At 38.7% G+C, this 18,025-nt stretch overlaps 2 protein-coding genes across 2 annotated transcripts; both read left to right on the top strand.

Moving 5' to 3' along the window:
* Window positions 1-93: 93 nt before the first annotated feature.
* Window positions 94-7,692, top strand: LOC113666751 (uncharacterized). Its single transcript, XM_089188047.1, has 7 exons — window positions 94-569; window positions 1,267-1,385; window positions 2,816-3,057; window positions 3,504-3,574; window positions 4,244-4,382; window positions 5,142-5,347; window positions 6,097-7,692. The coding sequence occupies exons 1-7, from the start codon at window positions 227-229 to the stop codon at window positions 7,515-7,517; spliced, it is 2,541 nt and encodes an 846-aa protein (XP_089044173.1). The 5' UTR covers window positions 94-226; the 3' UTR covers window positions 7,518-7,692.
* A 7,808-nt stretch (window positions 7,693-15,500) lies between these two features.
* Window positions 15,501-16,864, top strand: LOC113666753 (melanocortin receptor 4). Its single transcript, XM_089186316.1, has 2 exons — window positions 15,501-16,397; window positions 16,492-16,864. The coding sequence occupies exons 1-2, from the start codon at window positions 15,736-15,738 to the stop codon at window positions 16,679-16,681; spliced, it is 852 nt and encodes a 283-aa protein (XP_089042442.1). The 5' UTR covers window positions 15,501-15,735; the 3' UTR covers window positions 16,682-16,864.
* The last annotated feature ends 1,161 nt before the right edge of the window (window positions 16,865-18,025 follow it).

The following is an 18,025-nucleotide window of genomic DNA, read 5'->3' as shown; positions in this document are numbered from 1 at the left end:
CATACCGCTTACAAGGAGCCAAAATGACCCTGGGCTCGAGATTGGGGCCAGTAAAAATAAATCGGTGCAAATACATGAGTAGCTTTTTGTCCTTTTTTGGAACGAGTGACCCGCTTACCAATAATATTCAGTACGCAGGCTCAAAAGTCAATCGGCTCTTAAAGGTGCTGAGTAAGAAAGAAATCTAACTACTATATACCTACTAGGAAATAGCTTCTTAATATTTATGGAGGATCGAAAAGACAGTCCACCGGAAGAAGATGCCAAACTCGACACAAATGAAATGTGTAGTGGAAAATCTTCGATTCCCCAGATAGAAAAAGATGATAACACCAGTTCTGGGCTTCAGTCTACGCAATCAGAACTGTACGCAGAAAATGTTTCTTGCGATTTAGTGGAGCTCAGCAGTGATGATGAAGTTCAAATCATCGATGTGAAAAGAAAATCCTGCGAGAAAAATCTGCAAGCAGATGATCAATGTTCTTCTGGAAGGACTAGTCCGAAAGATGCAACATGTTCGGTTTGTCTCAGTGAATATGATAACAAAGCATTCCTTGATAAGTGCTTTCGTATCCTTTTGATGAGTGAAATATGAGTTTAGATGCGTGAATGAGCTTGAGGTAAAGATTCGATGAAAATAAATTGTTTTCTTTGAAATCCAGCAGCAAAGTGTAACAATCACCTAGATTCGTGAGGGTTTGATTTGTGCAAATTAGACATTTACCCTCCTTGTATGTGTTGGGTAAACTGTGCAATGATATTGCTGTCATGGAATTTACGTGGGTTGAGGGGTAGGGTGTTTCATTTTGTGGATCCTTTTTTTATATTACTATATTTTTTACTCATTTCTCCTGCAGTTTAAAACTAATAAAATCTCTCCCTTTCATCTCAAAGCCAGGTCAGGCATGATTCAGACTTTTGTAGTCCCATCCCTTCATGGTATAATTCAAATGCTTGCGACGTCTGCCTTTAACAGAGAACCTATGCAAGTTGGACACCTATTCGAAGTTAACCCTTTAACCCCTAAGAGTGACAAGCTTCTAATTTTGCCTTACAATATCACCCCTGAATCAAACATTAAGGTCACAAGAATCCATGATCAAGGGAATGATCACTTACTAAAAAAGCTCTTGATTGATAAAAACATTCTCCTTGTCAGCACCTCAGGAATTGTATAGAGAACAGTATGGAGAATGGGCTTACTGATCTTTAGGGTGTAATGGGTAAATGCTATAAAACAATGTTGAACCTTAACCTATCTTGTAGATGCTTTTTGTTACTTCTGTATTTTACAATGGTCAGAAATAGTCAGGACCTGTCCCCTGTGCAAATCGAGCTTTACATCAATTATTCACAGTGTCAAATCTATGGACAATTACCAGCAGGTAATCATGATGAACACTTTGAAATTTAACCTTATAACCCAATTCCTGAACCTCCAATACTACCTGAGTTTAAGTTCCCCGATGTAACAAGTTAAAAGCCAAATTTGCCCCACTTTGGTCTAGAGCTAAAGTGCATAGCTCAAGGACCATGAATGGAAAGGTATAAAATCATGAACACCTGTAACTGCCATTTTGAACTGCCCTAAAAAAAGCCCTGTAGGCCAAAAGTAGGCTGAAAGTCAGCCAGAAGTTGGCCAACAGTCAGCTGAGTATTGTCCTACAGGCTTTTTTCTGATCACTCAGTTGAGAGAAATCTTGAGAAGGACTGGTGTTAGTGATGGTGACTTACACTGTGGCAACCTTTGTAAAAGACGTCAATCCTATTCTTGAATAGCCTTGTCTGGACAATCAGACTACATGATAAGAAGACAAACTCTATCAGTGCTGAATTGGTGGGAGAGTATAACAGGATAATTTATTATTATCAACTGAGTTGATAACGTAATTTGGCCGCTATAAAGAGTTTCATAGCTGAAGTTCAATCACTAGCCCTTTTTCAGAGCAAAGATCAAGGGTTAATGCTCGAAACATCAACTTTGAAACATATTATGGTGACCAATTTAGGCTATCAACTCAGTTGATAATAATAAATTACCTAGAATCAGAAGATGTTTATTATACTTTTATTGTATATCAGTTTGGTTTAAAAGAATGAACTCAGGTACTCAGACTACAGCCAGCATCAAACTTAGTCGACACAGTGTTTAAACAGATTTTTTTTTTATGTGAAGAATAACACTTTTGTTTGCACTACACTATAAATAATGTACAAAACTAACCCCTTAAAGTTCATGTAAGCAAGTTACAACATTGTTTTTTTGGGGGGGTAGGGAAGGGGCTGATTAGTTTCACTTGAAGGGTTGAAAAGATCAATGTATCAATTTTGTTGTGGATTGTAGCTGATGAAAATCAAAAGCAAAACAGACAAATTAAAAAATTTTGAATGTTTGATCATCAGCATATTTGATTCAAATTATGAGTAATGAGAGGGATGCATATAGAAAAAGCCTTGAGGGAGATGCAGTGAGGCAATGTTATCTCATAAATGCAATTTTTGCCTTACAATGAAAATGTTATTTCATTTTAAAAGTAATGGTAAAGCAACTTGAAAGAGAATGGAACACTGTATCTGAGGAAAAACTATGATTACAAGGATGTGCCTGCACTCCTAAATTTTATTTCAAACTGACGCATCTCTAAATTTCATTCGGCAATTGGTAACTTCGAGAAGCAGTGTTCATCTTTGATTTTCCTAACTGTCTTTTCCAGGAATTTTGATTACACTTATGACATGTACAGAAAAGTAACAACCCCAGAAAGGTGTTCTGTAGGTATAAGCCATTTCAAATAACTCTTTCTTTTGGTATCAGCATTTTCTCTCCAAACCTGACTCACATGTGCCAACCAACCGGCAACAATTTCAAAGTGATGGGAGACGTTTCCGCTACAGAACAACATTAACTGAAGGACACAGACAACAGCAGCAACAACAGATGCAGAGTCAACAACACCATTGGAATGAGACTGGCATCTGGGGGCAGCCAGGTAGACGACAGCAGGCTCATGTTGCAGCACAAAGAGATAGAAAGACAGTGGGTCGTGAAAGGAGAAGGTACTCTCTTGTATCTGTTTACATGTGCAGGCCTGTACCTAGATGTGAAATTGATACACACTAAAGACTAAGCTTTGAATCAAGATAATGGCTTTTCCCTCCTCTTCCCCCCTTCCTCTCCCCCCACCCCTCAGGGGTTATCAAATAGTAATTTCTCTTAGCAGTATCACTACATAGTCAGGCCTTGGTGCATTTGTACATGCAAATGCATGTAGGGAATGATAAAAGATGAAATAAGTACACGCATTTGAGTGTAAAGCACTGCACATGAATTTTTTCCTATGGCACGTAGGTAACTGCATGTACTGGAAGCTTGTGCAACCACAATTTACATGCACCATATGCTCATGGGGTCCTGCAGAACATGCGGGCATTGCTGTATATTATAACTTTCTCAAATACACACCAGTACAATGAATTAAGTGTTATTCTTTTGTTCAACACAGGACTATCTACAGAAATAACTTATGGGTGCAAAGAGTTACTCAGACAGGACGTCCGAGGCTGAGAGAAATTTGTAAGTTTTGAGATTATCACATAATAAAAGGCTTGATGTTATTCTTATTTCCAAGTTTTGGAAACAATATTCACAAACGAGAGAGTAAGGGATAGGATATTAAACAAGTGCATTTATTTATTACTATATAAAGTCAATACAATATCAAGCTCTTAACTTGTATTTAGTGCCTGAATATTTTAGTCATGGATACTAAAACAGGGGGAAAGTGTTGAAGACACACTCTGATTGACTACTTAAACTCCAAATATCCCTCACTATTGACCTCCGAACGACACATGCGAAATTTGCGCCTGAAAATACTGTAATCGCTGCAGGAATAAATTGGTTAAATTCATATTGATGCGCTCAGTATATTATGTCATTGTTCTAGTTTATACTAAAACAGTTATACACCTCTGTGTTGGTGGCTGGTGGTGGATATTTAGTTTGCCTTTTTTGCTTGGTGAATATCCACGTGAATAGTTGTTAATATCAGATATCAGTTACAACCTCTGTGGGCAGGGGGGTAAGGGGTTCATGGGGGAAGAAATTCCAGGGGTTAGAGGGTAACATTGCACTTAGGGGGAAAAAGAAATATTATTGGTTTCTTCATGCTACAAGACTTGATGTAAGCCCCCGCAGTAACATGTACCTGGGTGAGACTAAACTTGTTTTTTTTTCTCGTAGCACCAGAATTTTTCCGTTCCAATCCTGCTTGCACCCACCGACTGATTCCATGGCTTACTACGGATTTAAGGGCGTTGTTGAATGACGTGGAGAGTCATGTCAGTTTTGTTCTTCAGATTATTTTGTCTCTGATCAACAAGTAAGTCATGTTTAGATGTGAATCACTCCATGATTGTGTTGTAAGGAATGCCGTCTGTATCAGAATTACTTCTTGCCATTTAAATAAATTTTCGACTGAATATCGGAAATACGTGTGATCCGAGATTGTATTGGTTTTGCTTTACTTCGCTCTGTTATTGGTCCAGAAAACTCGCGCCACTCTCTTAATTAACCAATCAAATGAAAAACTAAAACAAATCACGACTCGGTCGCCTGCGTTTTCCCGCGCTTTAGTCAGTTTGGTTGTTTTTACTTATACTGTAGGTCTCATTGGCTCTTAGAAGTATTTTCCTTTCTTCTGATTGGACATTGTCCTTACTTTGGCTCGAAAAGAGCTCTTTGACGCTTACTACGGCGCATAGAGAACTTATACCCCCTTGATCAAAACAACTAAACATCTCAGTTTAAGAATTAAACCTTTCTTTTTTTTTCACTGAAACGAGAAAAGATAGAAGATAGCCAAAACTTTTATGTGGATAAAGGGGGTAAGTTTCTAAAGAAACTGTGGTGCTGCGTCGATGGGAGAGTGTAACAGGGTAATTTAGCATTATCATTTGAGTTGAAAAAGTAAATTGGCCAACGTAAAGGGTGTGAAAGCTATCGTTTCGAGCGTTAACCTCTCGTCAGAGCAAACTTAGACAGGCTAAGGCTTGAAACGTTATCAACTCAATTGATAATACCAAATTACCCTTTCATGTAGATAGGCTGAGTTTTTAAATCTGTACTATTACATTTTCAGGGTTGAGCTTAGTTCTGAAGAGTTTTCTCGCCAGCTGCAGCCTTTCCTATTTGACAAAACAGATCATTTTATCCACGAGTTTATAGGCTTTGCTCGTTCGCCATTTGATATGACTGCTTATGATGAGCGTGCGCAGTATAGCTGGCCAAGTGAGTCAGAGCAGGAACCCAGAGATACGCCGACTGTGTTTCACAGTCAAACTTCAGGTCTGAACCGTTTATAACCATTTTATATCGGAATTAAAGCCGTTGTATATGCAACGTTATTAGACCTAACCCTCCCTTGTTCGCTTTGTGGATTGTGTTGGCCGATGAGTTTACGTTGGCGTGGTGTATAATAGTATAATAGGATAACTGCATGACTAGTGTTTTCATAAAAAGCCATGTTACAGTTGTGTACTTAGTCGCCAAGCCTTTGCTTTGAAGCGAGGCTGAAGGTGACTATGCTATGAAAGAGACCAGCATCTAGTTAGCATGATAATAAAGACCAACAAAGTAATTTACATTTGAAAAGCAGTAACGTTTGTATCAAACCAAGGTCAATCAGTCTTAGCTTCACTCCTGTTCAAAGGCTTGGCAACCAAGCAGGCAACTGTAAAATGGATTATACACGCTTAAATGGGAATAGAGGAGAGCAGTATAAGGAAAATAGTTGGGCAACGTTTACATGTGAATTTCCGTGGTGTAACACTCCAAAGCGTCTCATTAAGGTAGAATTCTCAAAAATACTCAATGTTGGCATGTAATAATATTATCAGAAATTGTTAGTGCCAACAACGCGAAATTTTTCTTAACAGTTCGGCCGGGTAATGACAGCTTCAAATCCTCAACTTGGTTGGGGAAAAATTTAAAAAAAATCAAGAAGGGAAAAGGAAGAACTTGAATCGGGTAAAAATAATTAATTTTTGAGGTATTCAACACAATATTAATGTCTAGCGGTCCCCTTTCTACATCAGGCTGGCATACACCTGTTCCAGGCCCCTCTGGCGAAACTCTGTGGCAAACAGACTGGAACAGAGATTCTCCAGCGCAGCAAACTGTAAACAACAGGTGGTCTCCAAGCTCATCACCAGGCACATCCGGACTTAATGGTCGAGCTGGTTTGGAAAGGACTGTGACCATCTCTTCATCGAACTCATCAGTTGGTCCGCAAACAACTCTAGTAGACATTGAACCCACGACAAATTATCAAGCGTCCAATGCGTCATCCGACTCTATAGGGCGTAGTAACAGAAAGAGGTCTTCCAAGGAAACTGTTGGAGAGAAGACACAAGTGGAAACGGAGAACAAGCATCAATACCATCACTATCATCGTAATTCACACAAACACAAACATAAAAGGAAAGAGTCTAAAAGATCGAGCGAGAAACGAGACAGAGGCACACTTTGTGGAGATACTAATCATGTTGATAATGGGTTAGGCCCGTCTTGTTCTACAAATCTCTCTATTGTTTCTTCAGAATTTTGTTCATCTCCAGAGGAGTTTATTGTAATCAGTAGTGATACCTCTACCTCTCCGGTATCTTCCATTGTTCGGCCAGGACCTTCGTGCAACGATGCAACGCAATTTCAACGAAGGAAGGAAGGGTCTGGATCGCGGTCAAAATCTGGATTACGACTGCTGTCTAAAGGAAGGGGAGTTTTTCAAGAAGACAAACGTTCGCGAAGTCACTCTGTTAATGCTAAAACGCGCTCAAGGGATCGTTCACTTTCGGTTGAAGAGCGTGCGATTGAAGAACATCGTCGATGGCGATCAAACTCTAGGGAAAGACGGTTGAGAGATGACAGTCAACGTTTATCTTCGTCAAGAAAATCTGGTAAGCACAGTCAAGAAAAGATAGGAAAGTCCTCTTTAAGTCCATCCCAGACTCACTGCAAACGTAAAACGCGCGGCGAGAAAATTGACAGTAGACGAACAAAGGAGTATGGTCGATCTCGTTCAAGATCGGGGTCTTACTCTCGAAACTCCAAATCACGACACTCACGATCACAGAAATCACGGACAAGGGACTCACGATCACGCAGATCACGATCAAGGTCGAGAGGTTCGCAGTCACAGAAATCCCGATCACGCGAATCAAGATCGCGAAATTCACATTCCCAGTCACAAGACTCTCGAAACTCGCGATCTAATTCACAATCAAGATACTTCTCACGAGCTTGCACGCCTCTGTCATCGCGAACGCACTATAGGGTTTCCCGCTCGCGCAGTTCTTCTATATCAACAGCGAACTCTGAATCCAAAGTAAGGGAGTCAGCGTCGCACAGTAATGACGCTATTAAGAGGGAAATTGAAGATTTGGAAAGTCGCATAGTGGCTGACAAGAAGCGGCTTCTAAGGCTTTTAATGAAAAAGGAACAGGCGGAAACCGCTTAATTATGACAACAAACTAAAGATTAGTGACAAATTGTAGCGAACTGTTGGTTTATCAAATTATCTTTAAATATGTTAGTGCCTACCGAGACGAAATTCATGTAATTACGGAATAGTAAAAAAGTTATTTTTATATATATGTCAATCAGGCATTGTGGAGAATTGCAAAATTTAATTTTTGTGCAAAACCAATTTGGTATCAGGGATCTTTGGCGAGAATTGAAGCTTTTACCATCTTCCCCTATAACACATGAAATGAAGTCCAGATCAGAATAGCTTATCCGAATTTATTAGTAATAAAGTGACCAAGAAGGCATTTCTTTTTTCAACATAAGTACATTTTCCACTAGAAATCTGATGAGGAGAAAGGGAAATTCCTTAGATTCGTTCTTTCATGTAAAAACAAGTTGTTAGAGTCAAAATGGTGAGAGTTTTAGTAGAGAGTAAAAAAGAAGGGATAACTGAGATTCTGAACGTGGAATGGATGAAAACGATCGAACTTGGGAGTACATCGTTAACCGCTGAATTGACTCGGGTCATTTATAGCACACGAATGACGCTTTTTAGGACACTGTTTGTTAGAAGGAAAGTTTCGGATCGTACGCTTCCAAATCAGATCGCACGAAGCAGTTTTTACTCCGCCAACCATAGGTTAATGTCAGCGCATGTGCGAATGTTTTACTGATTTAAGTGGCTTGCTTTCAGGCTCTCAGTACCAGGTTGTCTCATAAGAGTCAACCACAACCATGCAAACTTGACAACTAAGCAAATCAGTTTTTTATTTCTACCACAATTGCAAATATTTGATTGGTAACAGTGTGGTGGAGAACGTGATTGGTAGTGTGAGGTATAAGAAGAGGGCGTTGGTTGATGTTCTGGGAGGTAAAATGAGGGAACATAATTGCTTCATATTACTTGCCACCATTTACCAGTGGTGATGCTTACATCATCTGACCGTTAGTTAAGGTCAAATCTTCCTTCACTCCAGAATGTTTGGCCTCTTTTGCCTGCCAAGAGACAATGCCATAACATCCCCCCCCCCCTTCCCCCATACCTGGTAAAAAGCAAATTTCTTGATAGAAAATGGCATATCCAACTGTCTATGTTGTGATATTAACACTGGATGAAAAAGACAGACATTTGGTCAAAATACACACGACACATTTCTTTCAGTTCTGCAACTGGGCAGGATTGGTCTCCATTCTAGTAAAAAGCCCCTCAACCAGTTTCTCAGATACTTGCCTTTCTTGCTAAGATAGATGATGCAATGGCTTGATTGCCAATAAGCCTAACTGGTAACTTGTTATACCTGTTAGCTTCCACTAGTATGTTCTTTTACTCTTAAAGCCAAGTATCTCAACCCCCCCCCCCCTCCCCTTACCCGATGCATGCCTTACAAGAGGAAAACCTGTCTTCTGCAGGTATTGTTCTAGGTCCTCCTCTGATTTCTGCAACATCTCCTACTTTCTAGCACGCTCCCCAACACTGTCTATACCAGAAACCCTCAAAAGAGACTTTTGAGGTCGTTCATCGTCAACATCTTCATCTCTATTCCCCATAGGGGCTCCCAGAGCAGAAACAAAAGGATCAAACTTTCCTCTTCTTACCGCCTCTAAGTACAAGAAATCAATATAACGCTGCTAGGCATTGATCTCACAATGCATGGGTTCTGACTTTAACTTATCTGCAGAATGCCCGATCTTAGAGAGACCTAACTGCCGGATGCCATTTTCAACCATAGACTGCAACTTTCTGGAATTTCTACTTTTTAACTCGTGAATTGCGCGCATGCGCAAGAGCGAGTTATAGATACGATGTGGGGAATAGCATTCGCTCGCTCGCTCGCTCGCTCGATTGGTCGATTCCTGTAAACTTTTTTTAGATTTTAGGCTTTTGAGTACATTTGATAGTTTTTGGCGAGCAATAAACAGACGAAATGGCGACCTTTGTTGCTAAGAATAGTGGTGGGGTGAAAAAGAAGCCAATGATAATCTTAAAAGAGTTTTTTTTTTTCGTTTTAGTTTCAACAAGCGGCGCCAGCGACTGGCAAGCATTCAAGGATTCACACAAATAACAATAACCTTCGTTTTTCATAAAATTGTAATTTACAATCCTTGAACTTGAAAACAATCCGAAGATTCATTGAAAATATCACTTACTGCGAAGCGCTCGGAGTTTACAGATGTTCAAAAGCTTTTTCGGTTATAGCGTGAGATTGAGGACAAAATTGATCATTACGTTTCGTCGCGTGTGTTTTTCCTGTGTGAAGCAACAGAAGATGCCGGCGACTGACTAAATAACAAGTTAACACGAAAATCAAATAACACTTAGACAAACAAGTTTAGCTACCGATTTTCAGTGAATTTTTAAAGAACAATTTTCTTGTAAGTTTCAAGACAATTTGAAGATTCAACATACATACAACGTACTAAAATGCGAAAGTTACACACCACAAAACTGATAAATAGGCCTGAAATGAAATTCTATCTTGTTATTGATTATACGTTGCCTAGCACGTGACTTAAATCTACCCAGGCGGAGATCTAAAATGACGGTGGCAGGCTTGGCTTAGTTATATCACTCAAAACTCGTTCCCGTTTGTCTCATTTGATAAAGAGGGAATCGTTAATGTTTTCATTAAGACAGTATTGCCTTGATTTTCTAATATTTACAACGAAAGACAGTAAATTTCACTTTTCACCCACATTTACTTCCAACCTTTTCTTTTGAACCAGAAACAAAAATGATAGACGTTTAAAACACATGACATCATCCACCTTGTTAAATGTAATAGCATGATCATTTCAATTGTAATGCCTTCTTGTCCCAACGTTACTTTGTTTCTTTGCTACATTAGCGAACACTGAACTACTGCTCGTACTCTAGATGACAATCAACCACAAAATTCCCTAAACCAGATAACATTAAACATAATCTCAAAAATCATGTGTCAATTCACGAGTTTGCTCACAGAGCACTTTGATTTCTGAAAGGTTTTTATGCATACATTTTTTCTCTTTAGGAGAATATCAAAGCAAGAACCAGAACCAAAGTTATAAAAACATCAAAAACTAAAACAAGTTTTTCATTAAAGGGATTCAGTCGACTGGAACTACCAAGGAGATAGAGAAAGATGTTTTTTCGTCTTTTTACGAGCGCTTCAGTGCTCTAACCACTGAGCCACAGAGACTCCACGGTGAGCGAGGTCTATTCCGAAGTTCATACGACACGCGTCTGCAAACTGCTAGGATCAGCAATGTCGATAGCGTAATGTTTGTAGATAGAAATAAGAGAGATGGTAAGTTTTGAGCTCGGTAAAGAAAAAGAGAAAGTTGTTTTTTCGTCTTGTCACGAGCGTGGGACAAAGAAAACTTTCTGAGACGAAATTGAGAATCACGACTGAAAGTAAAAAAGTATACATTACTTCAGCTACATCTCTAGCATGATTATGATCTGCATCATGGTTGCCATAACACCAACACCTTAGTGCCTTTTTGAAAGCTTCTTTAAACTGCGGATTCATAATCCAATAGATGATTGGATTTAACGGACTACTAGGGAACTTCAAACACAATGCTTTTCTAGGTGCTACATGGGGAGCATGATCTCCAGCAATGGCTACATTAGAAACTATGGATGGAGGACCCCATGTAGTTAACAGCGAGCAAACCACCTTGAAACAAGTCTTCAAAGTTTGATATCGGTACGATGGATCATTGGTGTACCGACACCATTTTGCTCGTCATTTGTTTTGATATTGTTTGTGCTTTCTTTCACTTTTTGGCAATTTTTCCAGTAAGAGTAAGATATCGCGCGTGCCGTCAAACCTCGATTGAAAAAACAACGAAATTGTATGGCAATCATTTTAGAAAGGTCAAGAGTCAGTGTGCTTGTTACTATGCCAGTATCCTACTTTTATTGCTCTTCGGTTCTACAGTAGTTATTTTCCTCTCACTGGTCATCGACCTTCATTGCTCTTGGTATGCATCATTACCGCTGTAATTCTTGCATGGGTCTGATTTGAATGATCGTTGCCACATGAACAACAACTGAATACCTTTTTGAAGGCATCTCTAAACTGCGGATTCATGATCCCATAGATGATTGGATTAACCAGGCTCCCGGAGAAAATAAAATACGGAGTTACCTTATGCACCTCAGCAGGTGGATAATCTCCAACAGCGGTTAAAAGAGCGCCTAAGCATGGAGGAGCCCAGGTAATTAAAAAGAAACAAACCACTGTGAAACAACTCTTCAAAACTTTAATGTCGGTATGATGAAGCCTGGGAGTACCAACCTTATTTTGTGTGACATTGGTGTTAACGTTATCAGCACTTTTTTTTCACTTGCCTGTAAATTTCCCAATAGCAATAAAATATCGCAGATGTTAACATGACCCAGGTCCCACCAGTAGTTGCTAGGACATAAGATAAGTCAAAGCTGCAAAGAAGGGAACTCGAGTCGAACTACAGCTTTCCCAATCCGTACAACGGAGGCGTGGCGATTATGAGAGAACACAGCCAGACGAGACCACAGTACAACCAAGCAACTCTTTTGCCGGGGAAGAACTTGATATACAAGGCTCGCTGGACGACTTTTATGTATCTGTTCATGGCAATTAAGGCAATTTATAATAAAGTTCGGATATTACGCGCGCTGTCATTGGTTGAAAGAGCGTGCTCTATGAGAGTATAGAGCATAGAACTGAGCTAAAGCTGTCACGCCATCTGCCAATTGTACTATGTTCGACCTTTTCCGGGACTTCTTTTTAGCTTTTTCCTGATAATTGAAAGTGAAATTTCGGAACTGAAGCGAGCCGGCAAATAGCAACAGAAGAATCAAACAAAGGTTTGTAAACATACCATGCGCCGTAATTTACGTTATTAAAACGTGAGCAGATACGAAAATCCTCAAAGGAAAAACAAAATAAACATTCCGAGTTTTAAAGATTTTCATGCTCAGTTAGATTGCAAGCTTACGTACGGTAATAAAAATCAAACACGGCTAACACTCGTATAGTATATAAAGTTCAGTGTTCAAAAACAAAACAGAACAAAACAGAAATGATGAAAATTATAACCAAACTGGCATAATTGTTAAAATTCATACTAATCATGACGGTGTCTGAGCGAATATGATCATGCCGAAGTTCATCGCGGCTCGCTCATCATGGCGATCTCCGGTCATCACAGTAAAGTAAGCCTCAGAAACTACATCGGCCGCCCTTCGAGTGAAAAAATAAGAGCTCGCTCTGATATCCTTTCCAATGTGTTGAGTGGAAAGTCACTTCAGTCACTGCAGCCGAGTTTTGTAGTGCTGTCATCCCGAGCGATCTTCATGTTCCGGTGAATTCGGCTGTCGTTCATTTAAAAAACACTCGCCTTGAACAGTTTGTTTTCTACCTTGTCATGTGAAAAAACCCGCGTGTTTTTATGAACCATAATTCGGCTGAAGTTCACTTAACATTTCACTTCAAGATTCTGAATTAAAAACTTCAGGCAAAAGTGTTAAATTCGACCTGCCGAATTATTTTAGTTTGCAAACTATCGCAGGTGTGAACTTTGATGGTTTTTGAACTTTGATGGTTTTTGCACTTTGATGGTTTTTTAACTTTGATGGTTTGACACTTTTGACAGCTTTTGTCTTGTACAGCCAATCAGATTATTTGAACCATTCTAACAGGGGTTCTGATTGGCTTATTGCAGCGTGCTCTATGAGAGTATAGAGCATGCTGACGACACTGTTCTTCGCTTTGGAAATAAAGTTTGTTTTGAAAATTGAAAGTAATACATGGGGAATTTAACGGATTCTTTATTATAAAACAAATAGAGAAGCCTTGACTGTGCTCTGTTCTGTTATAAAGCACTTAGGAAGCGGCTAGAGCACTCAAGAAGTGGGAAGAAACACTCGACTACGTCTCGTGTTTCTCCCTACACTTCTTTCGTGCTCTAGCCACTTCCTGCGTGCTTTATGACAGAACAGAGCACAGTCAAGGCTTCTCTATTTGTTAAATTTAACATAGAGGCCACACCCATAGTAAGTCGTGATGTTGCGGTGACATGACACCATTCCTGGGTCAAATTTCAAGTTACCGTGTAAAGGGTCACCGTAAAGATTTCAGTCAGTGAAAGATTGTGAATAAACATTTTGGTGGTGGTTAGCCTCTCATAGTATTTATTCATAACGTAAACTACCAGCACATTACTAAGTATGGCGGTGAGGCAAATCAGGTTCGCAATTGCTACCTCCATAACAATTTCTGCCCTCGAGCGGCCAAGAGGATCTGGGAAAGTTGCTTGGGACATCCTAGTCTGTAACAAATGAAGAATGTATCCATAGGAAAATTTGAATTGCTAAAGATGCTATAGATAAGGTTAATCCGTTTGAAACAATGATGAAATGTATTATGCAAGGACTTCGTTAAGGAATGAAGATATCCAACCCATCAAACTTCTTCCTTTTAAAAAAAAAAAGAGGAAATAAACTTATATAAAATCAAATTTCTAAGAGTCTGGTCTAATTTCAAAGAATAACTAATTTTCTTTTTTAACCCGTGGAGGCAGAAATATCAAGGTATCTATCAAGCTCCGGTCGAAACCTGGTCAAGACTTTTTCCAAATTGTGTTTTTCTTGCGTCGACTGACTTTCGGAACACTATAATGCAAGGAAGCCAATATGCTTGAATTATTTCATCCTTTCTTTCAAGCTGATTCAATACTTATTTCCTGATGAACAATGAGTTCAGTAACTGCAAGAAAATTACAAAGAATTAACCTATTTAGAGAGTTACCCTAACTCTACATATATTGTTCTATGATCGTGGGTAAACGGTCTTATTCGTTTTCTCGACCAAATGAATTATTCTGAAACAAAAACTGCGGAATCGTTCAACCTTTGTCGGTACTTTAATTGCCTGTTTAATATGAGAAAGCTTTCAAGACTTAATACTAAAAAAACTCAATATTCTAGGTAACCGCTGGCAAATAAATCTCGTAATTCATTTCCTTAAGGGACAGGGGTAGTTTTCTATTCTCTGGTGAGGTCATCATCTTTTACAGTGGAAATGAAAGATATCTTTGTCGTATTTCGATACCTTTGATTGGAGCGGTACGAAAAGTTGAAAACCTATAATGAGTCAAGAGAGCTTGAGGATGAGTGTCCTAAAACCAGCACAAAAGGAAATACCATGGTCGCTTTTCGAAGCAAATGACGAGGTTTATTACCACCGGTCATCTATAATATTGGATTTTCCGTTAAAACTCTAAAAAGCTTTCTCACATTAAGTAGGCAATTAAAGTGATGGCAGATGAGAAATAATTACTCAGGTTATTGTTGCATAGAGATGCATTTGATTGGGACAATGAAGGAGACTGCCTAATTATGATCATAGCATTGTGAAAAAGGTTTCTTTTTCCGTTTGCTTTTCTGGAAACTACTAAACTCACTGTTCAGACCAGGAAATGATTATGAAATCATTATGAGAGAAACAATTAAACAAGTTAAGGATAATGACTTTCTTGTGTTCTTGTGCTACGTTATGAATTATTATAGTTGAGCGCCTCTTACACGAATATCTTATCAGTCATTCCTTTTCCCCTGCGAAAGGTTCAAGATTGTGGTATGGGTGGCCGGTAAGGACAATAATCTTGATTCTCCAGCCTCACTGAGTTACTACAAACGTGAGTATTTGAGAATATGTGTACTATATATGATTTAGCGACAGACTACAAAAACGGAGAAAACTATTAAAATAATCCGAGAGAAGCGATTTCACGTCGCCAGCTTAAAATGTTATTTTCTATTTCTTGAGACTGAGAATGGTTCAATACTCAACTGCACACAAATGGTGTTTTAAACACACTTCATCTAAGAATTAAAATTCATCTGGACTAAATACGGACAATTTTTGTAGCGCTATCAAGTTGCTATTAGACAGATATCGGTAAGATCACACCGCTTTTTTATGTCCACAAGAGACACAAGAAAGAATTTTGAGGTCACATTTTCATTTCTTTTTGACACCTCATACAGTTTGTTTGCGCATTTTTAAATATGTTTTATTATATAAAAATAATGAAACCTGTTATGGAAGTCTTTATGAAATTATTCCTTTAAAAATTAAAGTTTCAGTGATCGTGGGCGGACGAGTGCTTTACAGATGAACTACACGCGGTTTTAATCACAGAAGACCTGTTAGAAATTCGAAACGACTGCAGAACTGATGATTGCAGCAACAAATTTAACGGTAGTTGGAACGCAGACGAAAACTTTTCAAGAACTGGCATGTTCCCCTCTTTTGGTTGGTGAATTACAAAAACAATCTTTTTGTTTCGCAGTTGTCAATATTCTCCTCTCCATAACTGCATTTTTTGGAAATTTTCTTATCCTTGTTGCCCTTCACAAGGAATCTTCACTTCATCCGCCGTCCAAATTTCTGTATCGTTGTCTTGCAACAACTGACCTTTTGGTTGGACTTCTTAGCCAGCCTCTTTCTGCTATTTACTATATGACGTTAGTTTGCGAAGACTGGAGTCTTTGTCGATACGCATGGGACACTGGGTACGTAACAGGCTATATATTATGTGGAGCGTCTTTGTTGACGATTATGGCCATAAGCGTGGACAGACTTCTCGCCTTGTTATTGGGGCTAAGATACAAACAAATTGTAACTTTGAGGCGCACATATATCATTGTAGCTACTTTTTGGGTTATACCTGGTGTTGCTGCTTTTTGCTATTTTCTGGATCCCCAGATTTCATTTTGGTGTAGCGTTATAGTTCTGCCGCCCTGCTTATTAATTTCAGTCGCCTCGTACGTTAAGATTTTCCGCGTTCTTCGTCGACATCACGCTCAGGTTGGAGATCATCTTCAACAAAAAACGAGGCAACCAAACGTACTGAACTTGGTGCGATTTAAAAGGGAGTGTACAGTGCACTGTGGTTCAGTTAGCCTTGGTTGTTTGTTTCCTACCATATAGTGTAATACAAATTAATATAGTTTACAGCAAAACATATTCATCCCATTCTTACGTTACTTTTGGAATAGTTTCGTCTTTAGTGTTCTTTAACTCATCTCTAAACCCATTTCTTTACTGCTGGAAGATTAGAGAAGTAAGAGAAGCAGTAAAGCAGACAATCAGACAAGCATTTTTCTGTCCATGGGGTTAAATTGTTCTCGAGGTAAAATCATATTTGTACATATAAAGCTGACCCGTTAAGACTCGTTTGTTATTAATAAATGCTCGCCAGGTATCGTTTTGAATAGGAAGAAACGGGAAGCTCGTTATATAAACCAAACTGTTGCGATGGATCGTATATTCCTGATATCAGATCTTCGCCAACAAAAAAGTAGATTAAGAAAATCGAACGACAGTCACCGATCAAATTTCTTTTCTTTTTTTTTGTTAATTTTAATTTTTAATGTAAATGTTCGTTTTAAATCCAGTAATTCAGTATGCCGCTAGTGTATACGTATTGTATACGTATCGAAAGTGGTTTTGAAGTTCTGTTTTTCACTTTCACTTCTAGTCATCTTACAAAGCCTTGTTCGTACGTATATGAAACCGTTTTCAAAAACGTTGCCGTTTAGTGATAAATATAAAATATAAACGCTTGTCCTTTTTCTATTTAAACGTTGCTAACAGAATAGATCGTAGTGACAATTTTTCAAAAGGAAAGTGTGACACCTTCTTTCAAAATAACCAAAAAGGTACTGATCCTTATGTGCATCTCCTTTTTGCAATTTACGTATAGTACCTTAGATCATAAAGTTGTAGTACCAAGTTGGTGGACAGACAACTTGATGAGGTCCTTAAAGCAGAGAGATACGAACTCTTGAAGAAAAGTGACCAGCCTAACACTCAAATGGTTGTTAAAAAGAGAAATGAGATGGTGCCTAAAGTGCTTTAAGAAGTGTAAATTATATTGAGGCCAAAGACATTATGGACATCACTGAGGCGGAAATATCACTCTGTTCTTGTCTGAAATTCCACGTCCTGTGCACAAGCTAGCTGCCCAGAACGGCATGTTGAGGGTTCCCATGAAGATATCAGTCAGTGAAAGATTAAGACTAAGAGGGTCTGAGCAACTTGCTGGAGACATCCTTGTAAACTCAAAACATAAAAGCAAACCAGAATTTGAATTCTTTAAAATGCTACTGGGTTCTTTACCCGAGAGTCATATTGATAAATTGAGTATGCAATCGTTTAGGGTGACAAAGTTCAAGTTATCCGACCAAGTTTCTTTCTCTTAAAAAAAATGGAAAAAAATGAAACAATAAGAATGAAAAGAATAAAAATTTGATAATTTTTCCACTTTTAGATATTCTCCCTTCAAGCGCCGGATAAATGGGACCCATGTCTTGCAACATATGAAGCCTTTGGCCTCGCTACTGACTTATCAATGGCAAACAAAACCCTATAACAATACGAAATGCGTATTCCTGATCATTCTTTTTATGTGTGTTATAATTCTAAGGATAATATGATTTGTTCTAGTTGAACTACAGAATGA

This window comes from Pocillopora damicornis, chromosome 11 (genome assembly GCF_964200805.1).
Source record: "Pocillopora damicornis chromosome 11, jaPocDami1.2, whole genome shotgun sequence".
In the NCBI taxonomy this organism is placed as follows: Eukaryota; Metazoa; Cnidaria; class Anthozoa; order Scleractinia; family Pocilloporidae; genus Pocillopora; species Pocillopora damicornis.
Note: the sequence above shows the minus strand (reverse complement) of the source record. Positions and strands in the feature narration are given on the sequence as shown.